The 22,403-nt window shown below is 39.2% G+C and overlaps 1 protein-coding gene across 1 annotated transcript in view; it reads right to left on the reverse strand.

The window, feature by feature from the left end:
* Window positions 1–218: 218 nt before the first annotated feature.
* Window positions 219–22,403, reverse strand: part of LOC310924280 (eukaryotic translation initiation factor 3 subunit H) — a 50,110-nt gene continuing 27,925 nt past the window's right edge. The window contains exons 3-8 of the mRNA XM_083885971.1: window positions 20,397–20,564; window positions 15,967–16,066; window positions 13,313–13,462; window positions 7,055–7,175; window positions 963–1,095; window positions 219–538 (exon numbers count right to left, since the gene is read on the reverse strand). Coding sequence (XP_083742097.1) covers window positions 444–538; window positions 963–1,095; window positions 7,055–7,175; window positions 13,313–13,462; window positions 15,967–16,066; window positions 20,397–20,564 — 767 coding nt within the window. The 3' untranslated portion in view covers window positions 219–443. The remainder of the gene's footprint in view (window positions 539–962; window positions 1,096–7,054; window positions 7,176–13,312; window positions 13,463–15,966; window positions 16,067–20,396; window positions 20,565–22,403) is intronic.

Consider the following 22,403-nt stretch of genomic DNA (forward strand, 5'->3'; position numbering starts at 1 on the left):
GAACACCTGCCTGGTGTTAAAACTGCAATACCAAAAGCATGTAGCCATAAAATTATCACAACTATTTGAGTGTATAATTACTATGTCTTATGCACAAGACGTATTAAAGCATTATTATTTCTGTGCAGCTAACTGTTTTTGTACAGCAAGACATTAACCATCTCTACGCCTGCACACAAGCAATTCAACTGTGGAAAAAAAACCAGAAGAACCTGAGAAGATGTAGAGATTCTTTTATTTAAACCAAAACCAAGTGATTTTTCAAAGACACTTTTTTTAATCCAAGATGTGGTTGTGCATTAAAACAATGAATCAATTCTTAGAAAAACAACAGTGCAGTCCTCCAGTTGTTGCCAAGGTGGTTTTGCATCTCTCTTTTATTTCTTCCCTAGCTCTCTGTATTTCTTTTTCTCTGTTGGAAATCCCTCTGCTCCGCTTCTCCCCTAGTTGTGGCCTTGGAGAGCTTCTGCCATGAACAGCTTCCCGAGGTTCTGCGAGGTGAATTCCTTAATGTTCTGGCAGTAGTTGTTAATTTGCCCTGTTGGAGGAAATCCACATGATCACATGCGCCCACACACAAATACACAAACACACCCACAGAAACATACAGACAAGCATGTAAACAGGTGGAGGCGGGAGATGTGGGGGTGGGTGGGTTGGGGGAGGAACACAACAGCAAAACATCAAATTAGAGGGAAATTGAGTAAACGGAAAGATCAGAGTGTTGTCAGAAGGCGTAGGAGAGCTGAACAGCATGAAGCTGGGGGAAAGGGGCGGTCGAGTTGGAGACTGAGTCAATAAACTTTAAATTAATGTAATTTCAAGATAATGGCATAGATAATTACAAAACAGAACCAGAGCTCCTGTGAGGGAGCAGAGGCAGCTGATGGAGTTCGGAAGGGGGTCTCCCTGGTGGAGATGGCTGCTGTCTTTTCTGAAAGAGTATGTATGTGCACGCGTACCTGCAATGAGCAGCGAGTCCATGCGGGGTGGAGGCTGGGGGGGCTTGAACATTTTGGTGATGTCCTCCTCAGGCAGCGGGGGCTCCCCTCTGCTCTGTCGCTGTGTGTTCTCCTGCTGCCGCCTCTGGACGTACTGGAGAAAGGGACGAAGGGAGAAGGAGGTGGCATTAGTGGAGGACGGTGAGCACAGGGGGTGGAAGGCAGGAGAAAAACAAATATAAATAGCACAGGGAAAGGAGTGAGGAATGAGAATAGATGGATAAAGAGGAAATCGTCTGAAAAGGACGGGCGGTAGGCAAGAAATGACAGGATGAGAATTTAAAGAGAGAAAGAGGTGAAATAATGACAACAGGAAGGTGAGTGAGTGGGAGTAGAAGTAAAAAGGAGAAGGAAATGAGAGAGTCGGGAACAGAAAAGGCAAAGTAACAAGGAAGGAGAAAAATGCAGTTCGAAAGATGCAGAGTGACAGCAGATAGTGCAAAGATTAAGAAATAAGGGGTGAGGGAGACAGGCGATGGATACAGTAACAGGAATGAAGTGAGATGTAAAGAAACACCGAAAGAAGACGAGATGGGGGAGACAAAGAGAAAGAAGAGTTGTAAATGCTGACAGGGATGGAGTGATTTGTGGAGGGCTGACAGTCAGTGAATCAGTGAGGTGCCAGGTCTCCAGAGAACCTAAAAGCCTTGTTAATTTGGCAAGATGGAGGAGAGGCTGATACATCGATGGAGGGGGAGGTTGCGAAAAGATGAAATGGGAAAAAAAAAACTGTTTGGGAGCACCTTCCATACTTTCAAGTAAACGTCATACAAAGCATCTGTATGGGTGACTGATTCAGACAAAACACTGCTAAAAGATGATAAATGATAAATGGAACAGTTTGTTTCAATTAATCATTCTACATTTATTTCCTGCCAGTGCATCACAGCATGACTGTGCATAATCAAGATGCAACTGTATGCAAATTGCAGACAGCAGCGACTGTTTCTCCACTGTACATATCTTGTACACAGAAAAACAGACAAACACAACATACATGATACATACTTCTAAGAAAAAAAAAATCTAATTGATCTAAATGAGATACAACTACAAAACATCCTCCTACAAGTCAGCATTTAATGGAGTCATCTTTGGTGCTATTTCTTCCCCAGTTATTCCTTACACACTACTCAGGCTCTGTCAGGCTGCATAGAGGCTGTGAGGGAACAGCGGTCCTGCCACAAAGTCTGAATGTGATTGAGGTCCGGCCTGCTGTGCAGCTCAGGCTATACGTTTCAGTGTTGTTGTCTCGGTGGAAAATAATCCTGTCCAGAAAATCATTGCAGTTCTCTTATAGACTGCAGCAGGATCTCTTTGCGTTTTACTCTCTGCCTCCTTAAGCCCCCCAGGGCCTGCAGCAAAAGAGAGTACCCACGGCATCATTACCAGGGCCACCGGGCAACATGCCAGGGACGGAGGCTTCTTGGTTTTGTGATTTGTTTTTAAATCTTTTTTTAACAAGACCACATGGAACCAATGTCTAATAGCCTGAACAGATTCAAATAGATCAAAGCTACGTTATGACCATGTTGTGAATCAAGATTGCCGTGGGTGAAAATATTTCCGGAACAATGCCTGTGTAAATTACATCCTATTAAACTGAAGTTGTTTAAATAAGACATAACATTTTATCTCCTGTTCATCACCTAGACGGCTACAGAAAGGTTTGCAGGTCCCCAGATACTCTGGACGTAGGATGATAGTGTTGTGTTTATTTTTTCCTTCTGTGGTGTTTTTGCAGGATCTTGCAGAAATGTCCAGGTTTAGTCAGGGTGGACACAAGCTATAAGCGATTCCTCCAAGTGTCTACGCTTCCTTTCTTTGGCCTTAGTAGTTGTAGGTACATCATTAGCTTGGTGTTGCAGGGTTATGATGACTCCTAGCTTGTGTTCCAGTGGGTGGTTAGAGTCAAAGGGGATGTACTGGTGAATGTGTGTGTGGGCTTTTCTGAATCCTCAAATGTGTTGTGAGCTTGATTTTTCTGTCCACTGTGATAATGTGTTCCATGAAGGCATACATTCCTGAATTTCAACTCCGGGGAAATAAACCTGTGTGGTCCATATGTGATAGTTCAAGGCTCTATTTTCTTACTTCATTCATTGACAAGCTAGGAATAACAATGCATGATACAATCAAAAAACTATTTTTACGAGAGTTGTAACAAACTATACCGTTTACCGGTACAGAAAATATACTGTAGGTCATGGTAACGTGGATTTGTTGTCAAGCAAAAGATAGCGGTGAACTCTGACAGAGGAGGACTTTTAATGCAACAACAACCAGACCAGGTACAGCAGGTATTTTTCAAGATATTAGAAATGAAAATTAACCCAGGAAAAAAAAGTCAAAAGAACAGTAGTGCTTTAGTTTGCGTGGATTACATTTTCATACAGGCTTATTTAACCTATTGCTAGTTGTATGTACATTGTTTGAATCACTTGATTTATGAACACGATGGACGAGAGGTTAAGTAGAACGTTAAGTGGTTGTGTGGAATGCATTTATTTTGTGGCACAGACCCAAAACCAGAAGATACACATTGCCAATGCAGGCGACCTGCTCAGGCTTGGACTGAGGTGACATTGACCCTGTTGTAAGTTACTATCTAAATAATCTTGGAGACATTATATGAAGATTGAAATCCTACATCATGTAGTGTGTAACCGAGATCAATACAATGGCCGTGACTGAAGATGGGTGTGGTCTAAAACAAGGTCTTTTTCTTGTAAATGCTTGTTAATTGCCAATGCTTTGTGTTGCTGATTGTGCTGGTGATCGGTCTCTCTCTCTCTCTCTCCTGTGTTCTGTTTGGATCAATCAATGGATAAACCTGGTCAAGCTTTCCTTGTGTGGATTCAATGTAATGTTAAAAACATCTACATGGTCCAGAAATAATAAGCTATTAGAAGGTGGCAGACAAAGAGAGCATCACTATTTGCCTTCTCCCTATTTTATTCTCTCACTGCTAGCGAGAGGCAAAAACTGGGAACTCGCTTTCGCCAAATTCAGAGAGCTATAAATGAAAAATGGAGCTCTCTCTACACGTCACCTTTTTGCAACATTCTATGATGATTAATATGGTTCCATTGGTCCAGGAAGCAGCAGGGTCAATAGCACAAGATTACATGGAGCAAGTACTGTAGATGTCTGAAAGGTCTAAAGGAAGCTCACTTTTTTCCCACCGAGTTTGTTCATTGTACAGAACAGTGTGAAACCTGAAACAAATTAGTCACCATTACAGGGACTGTCTGTGCGAGGCGGTATGACATTGTGTGTGTGTGTGTGTGTGTGTGTGTGTACACACTTGTATTTGTTACGTATTTAGGACCTTTTTGGCATAAACACCAACCTTATCAGGACACTTTGGTTAAAAAAAAGGGTCTTAAAAAGAATCTCTCTGTGTGTCTCTGTCGGTCTGTGTATGTGCATGTGTGAGTGTGTATACGAGTGTCAGGGGTAAGGCATGGTGGCCGTGTTGATTAGAAGGTTGCCTGTGGAGGATGATGGATCATAAGGGCAGCAGAGTGGGTTATTGGCCTGAGGATGTGTGTTTCTTTGCAGCCCGTGTTGTGAATATCTTGTGTGAATACAGAAAATGACCTGCAATCAAAGATTCTTGTATACCGTCTGTTTAATGTGCCTGAACTTAGTGTTAGATCCTGATTTTATACCCTGTCGGCCTGGGTGATGACAACTCAGGCTGGATCAACATTAATAATTGAGTATCCTAATTTGTACTTCTAGAAGATAATGACATGATGTGGTTGTTTGAAAATACAGCATTGTACAAAGGTCTCAGTGCACCACCAGCTTTGTTGTTGTTTTGTGTCTGTCAAATGATGTGATCACTGGCTTTTGGATTGGAATAATGTGACTTAAAATCGGTCTTATACATTCGCAAGCTGTCTATGAATTCAACTCATACAATATGTATGTAATTCTCATGCATGTCTTGAATAATCCTGGCATAATAAACCCTTTTCAAAGAAGATATTTGTCAAAATGTAATAGTAAGACAAACGTGGCTGTTACTTGAAAATGCCACTTGATGCCAGTGTGCTATGTCTTAGTGAAGGTGTAGCTCAGAAGCTGCTTTTTCAAGCATGACCGAAACATTTTGACTTCTCCTGCAAATTAAGTTGATGCTTTGGTTGATCTGCACCCTCTGTTGGTATACATCATAACTACACTTTAAATAAAGTCAAGAAATTACTCAAAGATTAAAACAAACAAACGTAGTAGGTTAATTGATGAATCATTTCTTAATCTGTTAAATCCTTAACAATTATTTGACTAATGGTTAGTTATAACTTCCCTTCCCTTTCATCCATGTGTGTTAATGTTAATGTTATGGTCTTTTTGTTCTTCTGGATTAGTTTGTGTTAAAAAAAAAAAAAAAAACTTTTAAACTAACAGAAATGCTTACTGCTTTCTTATAATGTATTAATTCCAGATTTGGGTCCATATGCAACAGCTGCTGCCCTCATGGCTCATGACTTTCTCACTTTCTGAAACAGATTTTCCATATACAAGGATAAACTGATGAATCTCAAAGAAGGAGCTTCTGTTGTGGTGAAAATTAGCAATTCATTGACAGGACAAGTGAGGCTGCAGATGGGGGAGAAGTGTGTTTAAAATTCAAGTGATGCTGATCTGCAATGGGCACGTGTCGGCAGCTGCAGTGAGGTGAAGCCTGATAACACAGTGACGGATATTTGAAGGTAAACATTAGTCATTATTATCTCATTAGTGTCTGCTCAAAACAACAGAAATGGCATTTAAACCAGAGCCTGTGTCTTTGCTTCAAGTTGCTCACAGTGGTTTAGAGTTTCCTGTTCACAAATATACCTAAAGCTTTTATCGTAAAACAATCGGGCAAAAAACATTCTGTGTTTTCTGGGAATTGTTATGTTGTTTGTGCTTCCATGGTGTTATATTAATTAAGGATGTTTTGAAATCAGCCTGATGTCCAGATTAGTGGCCTCTAGAGAAATTATTGTGCACAATGTGTTCTTTGCTAATCTGCTCCGTACACACACACATCTATTGCATGTCTGTCTGTGCTGGACGAGGGATATTTGCTGGGCTGTTCCTTACGCAAACCGAGGGTCAAGAGAGCGTTTTATATATATATGTTCAGATTTTAAAGCACACCAAGCAAACTGTGATTTGTGAATATGGGCTGTATGAATAAAACAGATTTTATTTGAAGCCTTCAGCTATACAGCTGAAACCAAACAGACCCAGGAGGCTAATTTGGACCTTGTTCGACTTTACACAATATCCAGACAACTTGCCATTCATAGCATCATCACAATCTTTATGAACTCTTTAAAAATTAAACAGATAGGAAATAGCCAATGTGCATTTGATCATCTGTAATTTTGTGCTGTGTCGCCTGAAGAGTTCCCGTCTATTGCTAATGTTTGTTTATGCCGCTTCTTGCAGTCTTACACGGAGTTAATAATGTGTATAGAATATCCATGTATATCAATGTGAGAACAGATATCTACAGGCTACAAATATAGATGTCAATAAATTTTTCTATTTCTTTAATCATTTCTGTTTAGTGTAGTTACAGCTGTGGGTTTTCTGTGAGTGTATATACATTAATGTGAGCCTGTTGGATTGTGTGTGTACTTAGGTATTTATTACCTCTTTGTTGGCATAAACACTGACCTTGTCAGGACCAGAACCTGGTCCCAATGAGGAGGAACCTCATATCTGAAGAACCGATTAAGTTTAGGGTCAATATATGAATTGTGTTAAGGTTAGGCTGTCCAAATGAATACAAGTCAGTGCAGTCATAAGAAGAACCGCTTTGTAAACCTGTGTGTGAGTGAGAGAGAGAGTGAGAGAGCATGCTTCTGCCGGTTGCCGGCTGTGATTATAGCTACGACTGCGGGTTGTGTTCTGAGAGATATATACCTGCTGTTTTCCTGCCAAGTTTGTAGCTGTAGGTGCATCTGCTGCTGCTACCTGCTCACTGTGTCTGTAGGTGGAGTGTATTCATTGTGTTGTGTTTGTGTGCGAGTGTGTTAGCGTGTTACCTGATGCTTCTGCTGCTGTTGCTTACTCAGGTTGCGGCTGTAGGTGTTATATTTGACAATTTCTTGGCTCATGTCATCCACTCTGTCCATCAGAAGCTGAAGGCTCTTCTCCAAGTGGTTGCTGGGAAAAAAAAAAGAAATCTCAGTATATCATTCACACTGTTCCATCAGCAAGTGGCAGCAGCAATGTCATACATCATTTCAATCACTCAAAGCCTAATCTACTAAATGAAGGATATGAGCATTTCATGTCAAAATAACTGTGATTCACAGCATTATTGCGATAATTGTAAAGATAAGCTTTAAATGGCTACAATAGCTGTAAAACACACAAAAAAAACTCTTAAAAACCAAACATTTTGGTGAGAAAAATGTTATTGTTGCAGACAGGATACAGTCTTAAATACAGTGATTACAAATTATGAAAAAATGACTTGTGTTATAATGACGTGATGTGGTTGTTTGAAAATACAGCATTGTACAAAGGTCTCAGTGCACCACCTTGACTGTGTTATTAGTTATCTATATGTCATTTAACTATTGAAGTGTAACTGGACCCTTAAACTTTTATCAGATGAAAACCAGTGTATATGGGCATCTATTTGTTGAGATTTAGCGTAAGTACTGAAATTATACATGTAATCAAAATTGGCTTATCTACTGCCAGCTACTGAATTCACATTTTTCGATTGGCTATTTTAGACCATGGCGATCCGAATATTTAGCCTGGTGCAAAGTTGCATCAAAACAGTTTGAACAACAACTTGAAAGGTGACAGACAGCAATCTTTTATCTCAAGGAGATCTGGCAAAAAGCTACAAATAACCATTTCCAGTGCAAGGGAAAGTGGAGTGAAAGTTCAGTATAGCACAGAGGGCAGCATCACTTGCCTTCAGCAGGAAAAATTTTGTTGGCAGATTTCGCCACTTCTCTCAATTTACATACTAAAAATCACACCAAGGGGAGGACTGAGATAATGGGAAAGGTTACTGCCAGGTATAAATACAACACAAAAGCCTGTGCTTAGATCAAACATCAAATGCTGCATCTGATGTTAATAACTCAGTATATGATATTAAGTTCGACCTCATCTTTTGTGTTCTGTTCCAGCCACGTGTGTTCTACCTCTAGGGTTTGATAGCACATTCTCTTGTCCCCGTGCTGTATTCTGTGCTCTACTAATGTCCCTTGTCTTTTCTCAAACACTGCTTTGCTAACAATGCTGACAACACTTGCCACACAACACTGCCAGCATCCTATGATCCCTGTTCTTAACAGCATATCTTTCTGCCTTAAGTACAGCTTGGCAAGGCTGCAATACTCTACTTCAACTCATGGTCATTGTCTTATTTATGATGTTTTGGCACTACATAAAGCAGCATGTACTGGTTTAACATAGATTCTGACTGTTTATTTAAATGACAATTGTACCCGCATGGAATGCCAACCCTCTGTATGTTTTGGCTTTGTGTGCACGTGTGTGCGGATGCAACTGTGTGTTTGATTGTTTCAGTGAATGTGGAGAGAGTTTGGGTTGAGTGTAGTCACTATCCTCTCTGCTATGAGCTTTTCAATTACCAATTTTATAAATCAATATTACTCTCTGACTCTCCTGCCTTCACATGCCCCTCCATCCTCTGTTGAAAGCTAAAAAAAAAAAAATCATCTTGTCAAGAAATAATTTATCCACCTTCAATTTCTAGGACTGCAAAAAGTCTCATAAAAAAGGTACCCGCTTCACAGCTTTACTTCCTCCCCTAAAGACTATTGATTAGGAATACATTTCCTGGAATATATTAATACAAAAGATTGGATCTCGGAAAGCTTCTTCAACATGTCACAGTGGACTTAAGACACTTCATCCCAAAGTGAACAACAAAACTGAGAGCTGCAAAACAAAGTGTTTGCTAAGAGTCTGAGAGTTACACAATGGTAAAAAAAGTTTCAGTTTATTTATTTATTTTTCATAATAATGACAATTAAGTGTCTATGAATACGGTGTGAGCTTAGTGTTGTCGCTATGCAATTATATTATTCATGAACGGCAACACGGATATCAAATACAATGCAGTTCTCACTCTGCATTTATAATATATGTGAAAGAAATTATTGAGTCAAAGCAGGATCCTTCAAAACAACGTGCATGTGAATGCAGTATTTTCTCACTTGTTAAATTTGAACAAGAAAAGCACAAACAAAGGCTCAAGTGTTTCCACACACTCAAATGTGACATTACAAGTGCCACGTGGTTGGGAAAAAAAAGATTGGACCCTAAATAATGTATTCTACACTGCACAGTGTCTGGCCATAAACTCCAAAGAATTAAATTATTGAGAAGGGTCAGGGAGACTTCCGATCAATCCTGAATACAAAATCAAAGACTGCCGAGAGATTTCCTTCCATCACTGATTCTGTTTTAAAGTTGGGTTCAGTGTCAGCCCCTGCTTTATGTGTGGCTGAGACTACATGTATATATTCACATAGGACAATAGAGGAGAACTTCTAAAACCATATTGATGTGCAAACAAAAAAGGACCGACGTAGTAAATTGAAAGTTCAGAGGGGGGTTGTTTAACAAAGCTGCCAAGGAAGTGACTACCATTCGTACGATGACTGTTTTTCTCTGATGGAGCCGTTTTCACTGATGGCAAAACACTTATCGCCAGCTTGCTTCTACAGCACTACCAGCACTAACCAAGATCGAACATTATTTGCCTTTCTTTGGTTGCAACAGGAATAAAGTTATCTTCTTCTTCTCCTCTCTCCCTGAACTGACCTTGATTATTGTATCATTATCATTGGTCAGGTACACAGAAAGGCTCTTTAAGTGCATGTTTACAAACGCCCTGCTTCTAGTACAGAAAGCAAGTCACACTACACAGACCCTAAATAACGACTGACCAAGTAGCTAAATCACACCTTGGAACAAAAGGCAAATATGAGCTTTAAAAGTTGATTTACAATGAACTATGAACAACTCAGTGATGAATGCTGAAAATTCTTTAAGATATGAGGCCAGATATGAATATGGAATTCTTTGTCACATTTCAAGCCTGTTTGTAAAGAAAAGGCTACATAAATGAATTCCTGTTCATGCAATCCATCACCACGATCAACATCATCATCTATGGTAAGAATAACCCTGTTTGCCGGAGTGAGACGGCATTCACTCAGCCCTAGACATAGATGACATTGACAAATGGGGCTGAAGATTGGAAAATGAGACAAAGAAAAAACATTAAATAAAACCCATTTTCTTTGACTTTTTTTGAAGGAGTGGAAATGAGGAGAAGGGGGTGGGGCTGTCAGCTGAAGATGTAGAGAGATGGACGCTACAATCCAATACAAGGACAGAGCTGCGTCGCAATCTGACAACTTCAGGAAACAATTTCATCTCACTAGACATCCCGTCGGCAGTCCTGCCATGAAACCTATGGGGAAGGGCAGGGCTTATGCTTCTACTCTATTTCATCATACCCGAAGCTATGCTTCAACCTGGGAGTAGTCATCTTGAAAATGGAGTAATATGCACAGAAAATGGGAAAAAAAATAAAATTCTTTCCTACAATTTACAACAAAGGGCGTGCCATATATGTGTATTCTACAGAGCTGTGTATGTGGAACAATTCATTTAACTGATGACTCACTTGTGTTACAAGACACAGATGATAAGAATCACAACAGCTCCTGATGTGCTTCAGTGTATAACTAAACACAGTGCATTTTGTGCTCCAATAGTGTGTAAATCAGCACTCTGTGTTGTTATTGTGCTAATTTCTCCCACCTGCCCCCAGGAAGTTTTTTGATTAGCGGCTTCGCAGCTGTTGCTCCACTTGCAGCAGTTTATCTCCATAAATGATCGCTGATAAATTCTCCAGAGACTGATGCCGGTACCTCTGAGATCTAAATGCAGGACTTTAAGGCTGTGTGTTGATATGATGGGGGTGATATTTGCCTATATTGTGCTCATTAGTGATGGATAAGAAAGTTGTATGGCAAATCCTGCTTTTGGATACTTTGCTGAATAAATACAGTTTGACATTTATACATGGCATTTAATATAGCTAGTTTTTCAAGTGTGTGTCTTAATCCAATACTGACCCAGAAGCACCCTGACCTGGTGTCGTTTATTTGGGTTATTCCAAGTTCCTACAACAAGACTTTCTAACAAGAGTTAGGGGATCGCTTTATATTCCATACTACATGATGTACAGTGGTCTTTGTAGCAGCTGTGAGTTCACACTACATGAATACAGTAAATATCGCTCATCATGAGGAGTTGTAGACGGATGCTGGTGAAAAAAAAAGTGAATGATGTGGGGAAAAAAATGTTTTTTTTTATGTAGTACAGCTTTATGTCTCCAGGTCGAATGCAGAGCCTTTGTTGTAGCAGTGCTTACACTCCACACCCTTTTATCTGATGAACAGGTTTGATTGGTTGGTTAAGTTGCACTACTGAATTCCTCTGCATTATTCCACGGGGAAGAAATTATTGCAGCATTGCTGAACATGAGACTAGGGTTCACAACAGGTCAGTGGGTCTTATGCGGTCCATGTCTTTGAATATTTCACACTGTGTATGTTCTCGTTCATCCAGGACATTGCGAAATCCAAGTAGTGACTACCAAATGACATGTACCAATTAGCAGTGATTAGACTTGCAAAACTAATGAAAATCATGCAGTATGACCTGGGCTTTACAGGTATTGAGATAAAGATGAAAATAGTAGCAAAGGAATTCATTGCAATGGCAACATTTGAGAAGCCCTGCCGTCCAAGCTGGTTAGAATATGGCTTTTGGAATAAAGTTTGTGTTTTTAAATCATTGTATCAAAATCAGCTAATCCCACAAAAGGACAACGTGATAACAAGTTATCATCTGTGAAGCCTCATAGCGTATGCCTTTACAATGTCATCCTCTAAAAACGATTAAAGCAGTTCAAAGACCCATAACTGTTTTAATACTGCTGTAATAAAGAAATAATATATACCATGTATTAGAAGTGTTTGTGTTTTCTTCTCCAGCTTATATTACATTTCTGGTCCAGCAAATCTGACCCTTAATTCATCAGTGTTGAGCAGAGCATTCACTTGTGTTTTGTGGTAAACTACATTAGGCTGTGTTCATTGTAATAAAATAATGTGTAATTCAATATAAAAATGAAGTTATTTTAATTAATTTTAATAGATTTTGGGTGACATTAGCTCACAACCGAGAGCTCAGGCTACAACACAATTATTCTTACTGAGATAAATGAACTTCTTAGATAAATTCACATGGAACAGTAGGGGGGTAGAAAATGGAAAACAGAAGACATGGAGAGACCCCTTATTCTCACCTCTAATCTGTTAGAGTTGAAGACACAGATTAATGGCCAGGACTTCTCTAATGTCAAATCAATTTTAATTTAGAAGTAGCTTTAACTCATGTCGGTGAAAGTAGCCTTCAGGTTTTAAGAGATGCTATGACATCCAGCCTCTAAGACACTTGAGAACAAACTGCATTTTCCTGTAGATATGTATTCACAGTGCTGCTGGTATCCTAGTTCAAATGAATCAATTTAATGCGGCACTTTGCTTAGTGTTGGGCGGTTGGGGGTGATGTAATTTCCATTAATAATCTTGATTTCCTGAAAATGACAGCAGGATGGTTTTACACAGAGACTGATGAGACCAGCTGGGTCTGCTGATGAACATTGTTGTGTAATTTTGGTTCTCGCTCACATGGTTACAAAACCCAACTCAGGAGGAGGTTTTTATTAAGAAAGGAAATTCCTACATTCCTAATGTTTTGCTTTTCAAGTGCTGAAAAATAAGATTAACATGTTGTTCACAGGTACTTTAAAACCTGAAAGTACACCAACAAATGTTTTCTTTTCATCTATGAATTAAAGTCCATTGGTGTGTTTATGAAATTGAGAGAGAACAAAATCCCCCTTGAGCATCTACAGCAGTGACATATGTTGCATTACCTATGTATTCGCTGCATTGTCAGCATTAGATAAGATTAAAAAAAAAAAAAGATTCAGCAGGACTGAAGGTCAGGGGCTTTTACAGAGGACAGATGTCGATAAGTGAACATAAAGCCCCACAAGATCATGCAGAAGCACCTTGTAAATGTTGATCCCTTGAGGAAAGCCTGTGTAGAATAGTTAATTCATGTAGCAGATGTATCTATATTCACTCTTTACATTTTTACAACCGAGGTGTCTAGCTCTAGGCTCTCTAGGTAAATGGCTGCATATGCTCATGTCTGACCTGCTTGAGAGGTTGAGTAGTTCATGCTTGTCGGCGACCGTGGACTTGTCTTCCAGGTCCCACATCAGTACGTTGATGAGGTGGGAATTCTTGATGACAATAGGCACCTCCTCAAACATATGCTCAAAGCCGATGTTTGCCTTCTTCAAGCTTGAGAAGGAAGGAAGGGGGAGGCAGGGAAAAAACAGTTAAGACACAATTTACAGTGAACACTGGAGATGATTTTGTGCTACTTCCATTTGGAAAGGATTTCTATATGATATTGAACAAATATAGCTAATATTATTGTGTGCCTGAGATACCTAAACAGCCCCGTCTATTCATGTATTAAGACTGCATGCATGAAACAACACATTGGAATCAATGGTATCTGTAACAAACACACATTTTTTTTAAATGCTAATGTTAACAGTTGCAGTACCGTTAAAATACAAACATTACCACTTGCAATACTGACATTAGAGGGCATATTGAAGTTTAAAAAAAGGTATATATTATTGTGCTGCATTCTAAATTGAAGAACAGTATGATATGATAGTTTGCTTACATCGCATACCCCAAGCAATTTTCGACTCAGTAGCATAAATTACATTTTTATGGGCTCCGCTGATAAGTGTGCAAGGCACCAACCGATTTTAACCACCTCTTCTTGCTCCTAGGGATCTAAAAGCTGCATATCTCTTGCTTTCCTTCTCTGACATGGGCTTGTTAACACAAAATGGAACTTCAAACTTTGCTTAATGTCTCCCATAAATCCAATAGCATTGACTGCCTGCCTTGATTCAGTCTGTCACTTGTGCACAGTCCATGAGTTACAAACTAATGTCTGTATGTGTCTAATGTTGGCTTGTTAGATGTGTTGCAGTTGTTATGGGATCAATACACTCGCTGCATTAATCCACCATGTGCACTGTTCCAGAAACAGGTGTTTATACTATGCTTGCCTGTGTGATAAATAGAGGTGTGGAGCATCATTTGATTCGGTTGAGGTAATTTTGATAAATGCCATTTTGTATTCCAAGAAGAGCATCACCTCAGGCAAACTTTAAGCTGAGACTCTGAGGCAAGGGAAGTGGACAATCCTACCTCAGGCTATGAGTGTGTGGAGGACAAAAATCAGTATGGGAAACAGACGCCTATAAGGAAAATCTATAATGATATGAATACTGTTTGTTATATATATTGGCACAATTATCCATCTGGGGTACTTTAAAATATTTCCAGCAAATGACCTTTTCAAATGCCTGCAGAGTGATATAAAAAGGCTTCCATGAGGAAATAGAAGGACAGCACACTCTTGGCAGGACAAATTGCTCAACCCTGCTGGACTTAACGCACATTTAATACCATGCTCTTTCCAAGTTGGGCCCCACTGGACAGCCAAAGGTTGACTCCACAAGCTGATTAATTTGATGCTTTAGATTGTGTATTATTGACCACTGCCTCCATAGCCCGAACGACTTGGAGAGCAGTTCAAAGGGATGGGTCTATTCAGCACTCATCTATCCTTGGCTTTCATTTCAAAAAGGTGCACAACAATATATGCAAGCTTATCTAACATCAAATACGCCAACATGAAAGAGACTGCTATTTACACACATTGTACTAGGGGGAGGAACAAATATGAAGCACTTTTGAAGGTTTGCGTCTTCGAAAAAAAAAAAAAAAAAAGACACATTATTGATATTCAAATTTCTGGTCTGTCCTGAAAATAATAGCATACACACAAGATTGCTGTAATGTGGTGATATTGCCGTTTCCTGCCCTGAGCTGCCCTCTTTTAATCATGGGCTTATTGAGAACCCTGATAGCTAAAGATGGCCCCGCCCACCTCCCCCAACAAAAAAAAGAAAGAAAGAAAAGCTGCTGAAATCAGAAAGATTATGACTGGGCCAAGCACACTGGGTCATTAACAGAGCAGCTTGTAATGGAGACACAGGTGGAGAAATGCAGAGGAAATAAGAAAGTGAAATAAAACACATTTATATATATATATATATATAAAAATATAAATATAAATATAAATATAAATATAAATATAAATATATAAATATATATATATATATATCTAAAATCTATTTTTGTGCATGGTATAATAATATACACAAATTGAATGGACAGCAACTTGATGCCTCTGGGACTTTGACTGAGCTTTTAAGCTTGCATTTGTCAATGCATTCGTGTCTGTGTGTTGTCCTTGTGTGTGTGTGTGTGTGTGTGGGGGGGGGGGGGGGGTGTGCCTCTGCAAGTTAGTGTACTTGGACTACCCTGAACTGCCTGGAAAATGGTCCCCTCATTACATTCATTTTTAGCTGCAATTTAAAAGCAATTACGATAAGCCTTGGGGTCAGAAAAACGTAAACACGGTACATTTGTTTGACGGGCAAGGACGAGCTGATAAATCATCGGCATCCATCTCCAACTGCTACCAAATGTCTCCCCTGTGGATGCACAAGCCTATATTTGCATCTATTGAATAAGCAAAGTCACAAGAGCGAAAAAGAAGAAATTTGAATTCCCACATACCCATTAGCAATGTTAACCAATGGGTTCATATATATGCACAAATACCAGCACATTAATTGTTAACCTCCATGTTTATCTCATCTACAATATTGTGTTTGTTTTTGTGTGTTACTGCGTGAGCTACTCACCCCTCAGGTGTGAAATCTTTCTCTTTGCAGATCTCCATGAGTTTTGGAGTAAGCCTGTAAGCCTTGAGTGACAGGGAGCCTTGGGCTGTCTTTATTGGGTCTGCAATGACAAGTGAAGAATGACAAGGGGGACAAGACAAAAAAATAATTAGAAACTTATTTATTAATGCTTTTGAATTGTTTTTTGTTTTTTAAAAGTGTTCATTTTGTTCTTTTCACACATTCACAAAACATCTTCCAGTAGCTTTATAAAAAAGCCAGGTAGTCAGTTAAATTAAATATGTATAGTCCTCTACAGAGATGCGGGGAAAATACACACCCTGTGCCTTGCTCAGAGGCACATTAAAGTTGACCAAATGAGAAAATTTGTCATTCCCACTCGGCAGTCAACGTTTTTCCAGTTGACAAGCTTCTCATTATAAGCCTTATTCTGCACCCTGTAGGCAACTGCTTCCAACCGAACACTCAAGTCCAACACCTCTTGTGCGTTAATTTGCATGTGGTTATCAAAGTTGTTCCCGGAAAATAAAACACAGGGTGCATTTGCGAGGGGAAATGTACGTGAAGTGAATAGAAATCTATAGGCTATCAAAGGTAATTTCCCATATTCTGAGTCGTACACTTATGTTTTTTCCTTCAATGCAGATTGAGCATTTTTATTTCTTGAGACTCAACTATTTCCTTAAGATCTTGTTTAAATATAAGTCTGGTGAAGAAATTATAGAGAACTCAATTTTTTCTACATAATCTGCAAAGGGGACAATGATCTAAGCCATTTTCATCTGGCTGTTTCATTCATTGCAACTTGAAGTTGGGTTGGGTTATAAACATAAAGACAAGATTTGTGGTGTGCCAGTCAATAGATAGAAAAAAACAAAATCTTATGAAGAAGAATCTGTGAAGGAGATTGTGTTACTGTAAACCATATGAATTACATTTGTAATAAACTGTCAATTTGTCGCAACAACCACTGTGTTGATGAATGACATGTTGCAAGATATTATGAAATCTGTCTCTTTTCTCTATGGCTTCTAATGTAACAGCAGGCATAACAAAAACATTCTTGATCTTGTGTGTAGGATCAATGCTGGCTTTACTACAATGGAAGAATTTCCGACTTTGGAAGCCATACACAGAATGTTTGACATCAGTTACTTCACCAGTGAGAAGCAATTTAAGTATTTCCTTGAGACAAGTCTTAGTGGTGTAAAAAGAAACAGAGTGAATACATTTCATCAGTATGGCACATTTCACAAGTACAAAATAAAAGCACAAATAATGCATTTAAAAGCTTTTTTTTTTTTTAAAGATATTGGTTAAAAACACAAGAAATGGTAAAAATCAGAGCAACACACGAGGACACAAACACAGGTACAAAATGTTTTATAATGAGTGTTTAATAATTCAGTATGGCCAACAAAAGATGTTATAAAAAGTGAAACGGCCCTCCATAGGAAAATAATTCCCCACCCAAGTTAAAGCTTGCTTCTAATGATGTTCTGAGCCTAAGGGTTTGTACTATATGTCCCTGATTTGAAAGCTACAGATGAGCACAGAGACGATAGCCAGGGCTGCCGCTTTTCCAAAAATCGCACTAGAACGAATATTACGTGACATTATATTCAGATAATTCCCACCACCCTACCCGCACACAAATGTGACAATTTCTTTTATTACACTTAGTCACACATGGCTGCAAGTCTATGATGCCTCTTTTGCTGCCAACTTGTACCCTACTTTCTCTTCTACAATGAAAAAATCAAAAATGATGCCTTATCGGATGCTTTGGTGTCTTGATTGTCCTCGGGAGGATGGTTTAATTTGCTCAGTCTATGGCCAAGCTGCACTCACTGGACCCTCTCCTTGACCACCCGATAATTATTTCAGACAGTATGATCGGCTTCCAGGCTGTATGTTTGGAACCCAAACTATTATCACTGTAAATATATTTAACCAACTCGCCAGTTAGCCGATGAATCGATTCAGCAAAAAATGACCAGTGAGCTAATGATGAAGAGAGCAAAAAAAGAAATCCATTTTTTTTCTCCTTTGACTTTAAACAGAGATAATGTCAATTCCTTTAAGGTGCTTTGATCCATTAAGCGCTGCATTATTGATTGACATTAACAGGAGACCTTGTTTGGAATGAGAAAGGGCTGAGTGAGTAACTGGCTCAATGGTCTGCTCGTTTGCAGGACGGTTCAAGAGTCAGATGGTTTTGACAGCTTTGTCCATGATGGATTTATGCAATCTAAAAACATGACAGAGAGAACTCCAAGGTATTCTGTTGCTAGAATTGACAATTAATTGACGTATTTGTTTTTATACAAATTAAACACTACTTTTGTAATACATTAGCCCAATTCAGACAGTAAATATGCCAGACAAAAACGGGGAAAATATAGTGAGTTAAGAGTTTTTTTTTTAAACATTTTATTCTCTGCATCTCATACACATTTGTGTCTTAAAAGAGTCACAAGTTGGTGATTAAAGACAACGTCCACATTATCATCTGGCAACTCTTCTTGGCTTATAGCAGCTCACAAATGTTTTTTTTTTGTTTCTGACTGAAGGGGTTTTAAGACACGAGTAACAGTCTGCGGCACATTTTAATTACTTGACATATTTCCTACATTTTGTAGTTTTTGTACAAAAATTCATTTAGTTTAGAAGAAAAATAATATTTTTTAGAAAACAAAACCTGGTTTAGCCTGATGAAGATACGATGTGTTGGCCCGATATTCAATTGCTTAGGAAAAAAAATAACCCTAGGCCAAACTTACTTACCCCCCCTGCACACAGTATTTTCTGCCCACATAATGTCTTGATACCATTCGTCAGTTTGACAATGGCTTGATATGAATCTATGTCTTCAGCCAGTAAATGTGAGTCACACTTTAACACCACTTACATACACACATTGACAGGCCAGCAGAGCTCTCACTGAATAAATTATCATTTAAAGACTGGGGATTTAAATGTACATTGTTTTATTGGTTTAAATTTGCCGTCACTTGACAAATGTTTACACCATCTTGTGGGAGCAGCAATTATGAGATGATCTTCAAGGTTTTCACTGTGACGCAGGTATATGATGCACGCAATTCTCATGTTAGTCCTGTCAATTTTACGCACCCTTTGCTGCCTGTTTCGCTCCTAGTCTGAGGAGGGTGGCAGACGTCATAGACAAAGGCTACCTCCGCAACACCCTGTGACATTGCTTCCATTTTTTGTTTACGATTTACTGGGACAGAACAATTCTGGGTCTTTGTGGGGTTATGCCTTACTGCCTTCTCAGCACACGCAATCCTGCTAGCCTGTTATTTGACAGGTTTTTTTTCCAAAACTACATTAGTAAAACAAATTATGTAGGCAACAAAAAGAAAAGAAATGTTGAAAAAAAGACCTCTGTAATTCTTTAAGCTCAGTAGCCCATTTGAAATGTACTGAATGAAAATTGAAAATGTTAAGCGCAACCATCAGGGTTGTTGCACTGCACACATGGATAGATTTTAACACTTTAATAATAGTTTTTTTTTGTTGTTTTAAACATCTGTGCCAACGTCAACCCATCTCTTCCTACATCTGTCAGACTGATTTATTGCCGAGACAGAGAATGTGAACCATAATAGAATCTTATGAATTTTCAGTAGCAGTCCTATTCTTGGATACCTACTGACAAAAAGAGACTGAATTGGACGTGTGACTGTTTAACCAGGATTGAAAGCTAAATTAAATTGATGGGTTTCCATGTTTGTGTGTGTGTGTGTGTGTGTGTTAACTATGGAAGAAGTCAACTTAACATGAAAACCATGTTGAAATTTCAGTGTTTGTAACAACTATGCTGCTGCAAATCAAGTTTTGGACTATCTGAACTGTCAGAGGAACTACATGTACTACATATACAGTAACAAACAAGTTTCAACCAAATAATAATATTATGTAGGGATGGCATTTTATATGCAAAACCTATACTTTATATTATTACATTATATTGTCCTGCAATTATACATACATAGAATAGTGTAGAATTTTGTGGCATCTAGAGATGAAGTTGCATATTGCACCCATCTGAGTATGTTTAGAACAAGTGGCAGAATCAATGAAGAGGACTCACTCCACTGTTTAAGTCCTCATTCTATGGTAACCGAAACACAAAAGTTAATTTTAAAAAGTTGATTTATTTTGTAGATTGATCAATTCTGCACACTGGGCCTCTCAACGTATTTTATTAAATTCCTTCACAGTCCTGACTACAAATATTTTGAATCTGGATAGACGTAAGAGTTCATGATCATAATGGAATTATAAACTTTTTTAACCTAATGGTTCTAGTCTGAACAAGAGGCCACCTGTTATCTTTAGATGTAATAGGGTAAAAAAAATGTATAATAAAAAGTTAACAGAGTTTTCTCTGTAGGTCTACTTACCATAGATGAGCACAACTGATTCTTCGATGGCATGCTGGTAGCTGAACTGGGAGTCGAGCAGCGCTCGGCTGACAAAGGAGCCGTAGTAGGTGGACTGGTACCAGCCCACATGCAGATGGTCAATGTTGACGTGACGCAGGGAGCGCATCATTTCCATCTGGTACTGGACTACAGACGAGGACAGTGGGTGCCAGGGACAGAGAGGAAGAGAGGGGGAGACAGAAAAAAATTAAAATGAAGATTGAAATTAGATGGTTAGATTTTCTGAATCTGTAAATATGTGGTCTCCATCTGGAACCAATCGTTGTGTTTCAACAGAGGGGGTGTGATAAAAAAAAAAAGAAAGAGCAACATGGATGGGAAAGACAAATTGATTTGAAATGCGGAAAAAGGCTTCATTTTCATTACCAAGTGGGTGTGGTGGAAATTTCAAAAACACATCAACTTGGATGACAGGTCACCCTTTTATTTCATGTGTCTTAAAATATATCCTGGTAGGGAGATGACAGCTGGATAGATACGCAGACAGGCTTCAGCTACTGGATAGAAGGCCAGATAGATTGCGAGCACAGCCATTTCATTACACCAGACACATCCTTAGGACGGAGAGCCAGAAATACAAACAACCTGCCTTGCTGGCTGTAAGTAACAACCAAAGCAAGCGAACAAAACAGCATCTCCATGCAGGCAAGCTGAGGGAGGTTGATAAATCAGGATGTTATTGGGCAGCTGTGGCCCCCTAGACCCCAGTCTGTCGAACACATCCTTCTCCTGCTGGGGCTGTTAACAAGAACAAAGTGAAGAGGTGAAAAAGAAGGAGGGTGGGAAGCAGGGAGGATAAGTGACGATGGAAAGTTCGAAGACAGAGGCAACAGAGAAATAAGGTGTTGAAAGTGGGAGAATATATGGGGGGGAGACATAAGTTAAAGCAAAAAAACTGAAGCAAGAAAAAGAACAGAAAGAGGAGGAATGAATAAAGAAAAAACCTAAAGGACAAAATGTTGGTTTCTTCTCAATAGCCCGAATTTGCCCCAATGGTGATGTTATGTATGTACAATGGGGACTTGGTAAAAATCTAACACTTCCATCAGTTGGTTCCATTTAGGGCTTGGACAAAATACAAATATAAAATACAAAAGTACCCAAAGCTGCAGATTGGTAAGACTGCAGCAGAGTCTGGAGCAATGCACAAAATGGTTTCCCCCTACACACACACAAACACAAACTCTTCTTTTGTGTCACACACAAAAACTGCTATTGTCTGCAACTTTAATTTTGCTAACTTGTGGGTTGAGGCACTGGTTATTCCCTGCTGAAATGTACTGTATGCACTAATCTACCTCCTTAATCTAGCCTTTTTTTTAAGTGATTGGTGTGGTCAGTTTGACAAAAGCAACCAGAAACAGATGGACAGGAGAATACAGAGGTGAAGAGGATAGGGAGGGGAAGGAGGAGTGGAATTGAGAAGGGGAAGACTGCAGACTATGAAACAATTCTGTAACAAACCAAAGGAGGATGTTGATGTCCAGCACACTGTTTATTTGTTGTAGAAGCACACCCACAGGAGAAATGTCCATGCAACATCTTTGTTAGTATTTCATGTCAAATGAGAGTAGATAAAAATTAAATCATTGAGTGGGAGCGACAAGTAACAGAAGAAGCAAAAGAGAGCGTATATGGAAAGAGGCGAGTATTTGTGACAGACTCAGAGTTAGGGTTTCTGCCCAAGGGTTGGCTAGCAGCACACTCCAAGACAAAGAGCTCAAGGACTGGGGAGGGAAAACAGCCTGCCACCTAAGTGATTACCACTGTATCTGTCCCTATACATCCATGCCTATCAGTATGGGTACTTACCTCTCAAGTGCCACTGATGCGTATACCTGCCCCAACACCATATCATTTGTGGGTTAATTGTGCACAAAGCGATCTGTCTCTAAAGCAAGAGGTGAAGACTGGAGGATTGACAACAGAGACAAGAAATCCAATCAGCACTTTCTTTGCCGTCCT

The sequence above is a fragment of the Microchirus variegatus genome (assembly GCF_963457635.1).
Source record: "Microchirus variegatus genome assembly, chromosome: 1".
Taxonomy (NCBI): Eukaryota; Metazoa; Chordata; class Actinopteri; order Pleuronectiformes; family Soleidae; genus Microchirus; species Microchirus variegatus.